At 45.7% G+C, this 4,202-nt stretch overlaps 1 protein-coding gene across 1 annotated transcript in view; it reads left to right on the top strand.

Annotated features, from left to right (window-relative positions):
* Window positions 1-4,202, top strand: part of LOC106520075 (kinesin heavy chain isoform 5C) — a gene marked incomplete in the record, with an annotated part of 55,572 nt that overhangs the window by 25,405 nt on the left and 25,965 nt on the right. Inside the window, 1 exon segment of the mRNA XM_014012001.1 lies at window positions 3,014-3,162. Coding sequence (XP_013867455.1) covers window positions 3,014-3,162 — 149 coding nt within the window.

Here is a 4,202-nt window from a genome sequence, read left to right on the forward strand (position 1 = left end):
TGAAGTCCCCCAGCATAACGAGGGAGTCCCCGTTAGGAGCGCTCTCCAGCACCTCCTCCAAGGACTCCAGAAATGGTGGGTAATCTGAACTGCTGTTAGGCACATAGGCACAAACAACAGTCAGGACCCGTCCCCCCACCCGTAGGCGGAGAGAGGCTACCCTCTCGTTCACCGGGGTGAACCCCAACGTACAGGCACCAAGATGTGGGGCAATAAGTATGCCCCCACTCCAGCTCGGTGCCGCTCAGCTTGGGAAACTCCAGAGTGGAAGAGTGTCCAACCCCGTTCGAGGAGACTGGTTCCAGAGCCAGAGTGGTGCATTGAGGTGAGTCCAACTATTATCTAGTCAGAATCTCTCAACCTCACACACCAGCTCAGGCTCCTTTCCCACCAGAGAGGTGACATTCCATGTCCCTAGAGCCTACTTCTGTAGCGGAGGATCGGACCGCCAAGGTCCCCGCCTTCAACCACTGCCCAACACACAATGTACACGACCTCTATGGCCCCTCCTAAAGGTGGTGAGCCCATGGCAAGGGGGACCCACGTCTCCTCTTTGGGCTGTGCCCGACCGGGCTCCATGGGTGAAAGCCCAGCCACTAGGCGCTCGCCAACGTGCGCCACCTCCAGGCCTGGCTCCAGAGTCGGGCCCCAGTGACCCGCGTCCGGGTGAGGGAACACTGACTCCATTTATGGTACTCATCAAAGGGGTCTTTGAGCTGCACTTTGTCTGATCCCTCACCTAGGATCTGTTTGCCTTGGGTGACCCTACTGGGGGCATGAAGTCCCTGACAACATAGCTCCTAGGATCATTGGGGCACTAAAACCTCTCCACCACGATAAGGTGGCAGCCCAAGGAGAGGGAGATAACAGTTTTACTGTTAAATGGGTAAAAGGACACACTGGCATTTATGTTAACGAGAGCTGACTACTTCACAAAAGCTGGCAGTCAGTCTCACTTCAAAGGACCAGTGCCTGTTGTAGGTACCTCAACACCAGTCTGTAGGACTGCCCTACAGGCCTGGATTAGACGTCAACACTCAATCCGCTGGAGGGAGCWRAYRGACTGTAGACAGGCACGGGAACTGATTAACAGCCCAAATCTAAGGTTTGGGAAAGCTTTCATCTCCCTGTCAAGGAAAACTCTAAGCACACTGGTTGGAGTCGTAACTGGGCACAATTTGCTCAACCGCCACAATTTGGTGATGGGACTCCATGACAATGGTCTGTGTGATGCCTGTGGCATTGAATTGAAGAACTCTTTGCACTACTTAGGTCACTGCCTGGCTCCGAGTAGTGAAAGAAAAATAATTCTTGGGGACCCCTTTATGGATCCCGAGAAGCTCAGAATATTGAGTGTTTCTAACCTTCTGTCCTTCATCCGAGGGACAGGAAAGTTTGAATAAAGACCAGTGTCTTTTTGGAGAGAGCAATGTGCCCACTTAGGAGGCCCCCACTCACATGGATTTTATATCGATTTCCACTAACATAACACCTCCAATATTAGCACTCCGATACAAGCAGTCCATTTCAGTAGTCTGCTCAGGATTTCTATCCAGCAGTACTTGGATCCAGCATAAATAACTTAAGTGTCCTTGAATAGTTATTTAACATTTTACAAAAGTACATTTAGTTCTTATTGGATTTATTGCACACCTCCCGACGACATCACTGGTTGAGGTCAACAGCACCCCACCTTCACTGAGCACAGTGCTAGTGAAGCGCTGCTTCCCCGGCCTCAGCTGCTGGATGGTTTGCCAAAATCTCCTCGGAGCTGATCGAGACTCCCTGTACAAGGTCTCACTGAAATCGTCCCACATCCTAGCTTCTGCTTTGGCAACAGCCAGGGCTGCAGCCCACTTGGCCAATACTCTTCAACTGACTCCGGAGTCCCACCTCCCTACAAGGCATGATAGAACTCCGTCTTTAATTTGACAACCTCTTTAACTCGGAGTCCACCACCGAGTTCGAGGATGGCCACCATGAAAAGCACTGGCAAACTTGCGGTCACTACTCAAAGCAGCCGCCTCAACAACTGACGTGCAAAACATGGCCCACTGAGGCTCAATGTCCCCCTCCTTGACTGGGATGTGATTGATCTCCGGGAGGTGTGAGTTGCCATGTGTTCCCAGCAAACCCTCACTACCCGGGTTTACCGGGTCTGTCAGGCATCTCCCCCTGCCATCTGATCTATAGTTCAGCTCCTCTCCACCCTAGTGTCCAAAACATGCAACTGCAGATTAGATGACACGACTACAAAGTCAGTCATCAATCTGCAAACTGTGACTAGCACAGCCGTTCCTCCCAATAACACCTCTCTAGATCACACTGTTGTTACCAACGAGGGCATTGAAGTCCCCCATGGGTAGAGACCCGGCCACCAGGCGCTTACTAACAAGCCCCTCCCCCAGGCCTGGCTCCATTGTGGGGCCCCACTAACCAACTTCTGGGCAAGGGACACCATGAGTCTGTTGAATCATTCTTTGTCTGGCCTGTCAGCTAGGACCAATCTGCCATAGGAGACCCTACCAGGTCAAAAAAATTGCCCCTGACTGCATAGCTCCTAGGATCATTCAGGCATACAAACTTCTCCACCACAATAAGGTGATAATTCAACAGAGGGGTAAACCATTTATTTTACAAATCACCATGAAGGCAAGAAGACTACAACTCAATTCTAGCATACTGTATAGCAAGTGGTGTTTTGAAGCCAGGAAAGTCCATCCAGTTCGGTCCCTGGTGGACCTGCAGCTGCAGTTAGGTTAGTTACAATGATTACCTGATAGGGGACTTGGGAATGTTATGTTGGGTGTTGCACTTTAAAAATTACATTAAATATATTTTTAGATATTTTATCAAACTTTTTGGGTTTAGACAAAAAGAAGTTCTTTTGTATTTTTAAATCAACCTATACAAACTAATTTCTGGTCCGAGTTTTTGGTCTGATATAGTGTCCAAGTCTGATGAGAGGGTGATTAAAACCAGCTGGTGAGCTAATTTTGTCTTCTGTTTCCAGAGCAAAGACTATCAAAAACACAGTGTCTGTTAACCTGGAGCTGACAGCCGAGGAGTGGAAGAAGAAATATGAGAAGAAGAAAGAAAAGAACAAGAGTCTAAAGAACATCATCCAGAAGCTGGAAGCTGAGCTGAACCGCTGGAGGAACGGTAAGAGGAAACTGATCAAAACAGCATCCAGAACAATTATTTTTACTTATTCTTTTTTTTTTTTTTTTTTTTTTTTTTGGTGATGAAGATTCTCAGTCATCCATGACAGAAGTCCAGTTTTTGTTTTGAACCTTTTTTGTAATTGTCTTTTGGCCTTTTCGAGGTTTATTACCTTACAGGAAGTGAAACAGGGTTATTGCTTACATTCTCATATATTTATTTTTCTTCATACTCTTCTGCTAATACTTCCTAATTCAGTTCTTTGCATTCTTTTTTATGTCAGTTTTGTTATTTAAAGTGATCCCCGATTAGTTGTAACATTAGACTTTATTTGATAAACATTTATTTTAACTGTAAAATAAAGACTGTAAAAATACTGTAGGCTGTTTAGTTTTGTACATTGTTAAAAATATATTTTAACATGGCCGGAGCCATTTTATTTACACACAAAGCATTCTGGGTAAATGATGACATGGGTAGGTCATCGGTGTGAGCGAGCTATATCCACCCTGAAGGTTAATCTTGGACAATATCTGATGATCGACTCTTTTAAATGAAACCAGAGAGCGTTGACAGAGAGGAGAAGGTAGAAATGACTCAGCCTGTAACTGAAAATATGGAAGAAGAATCACAGCTTAGCCTGTTAGCCTTTGTGCTAGCACTGATGCTATATTGCCTTATATGTATTAGCTCGGTGCTAGCGTGACAAACAAGCTAAACTGAGGTCCTCCATCCATATTTTCAGTTACAGGCCTGAGTCATTTCTACCTTCTCCTCTCTGTCAACGCTCTCTGGTTTCATTTAAAAGAGTCGATCATCAGATATTGTCCAAGATTAACCTTCAGGGTGGATATAGCTCTCTCACACCCTCACACTAAAGACCTATCCACGTCAACATTTACCCAGAATGCTTTACGTGTAAATAAAATGGCTCAGTCCGTGTAATATACAGTATTGTTAAACTTTTATTTTAAAAATTATAAAAACTAAGCAGCCTACAGTATTTTTACAGTCTTTATTTTACAGTTAAAATATACGTT

The sequence above is a fragment of the Austrofundulus limnaeus genome, unplaced genomic scaffold, assembly GCF_001266775.1.
Source record: "Austrofundulus limnaeus strain Quisiro unplaced genomic scaffold, Austrofundulus_limnaeus-1.0 Scaffold87, whole genome shotgun sequence".
Lineage (NCBI taxonomy): Eukaryota > Metazoa > Chordata > Actinopteri > Cyprinodontiformes > Rivulidae > Austrofundulus > Austrofundulus limnaeus.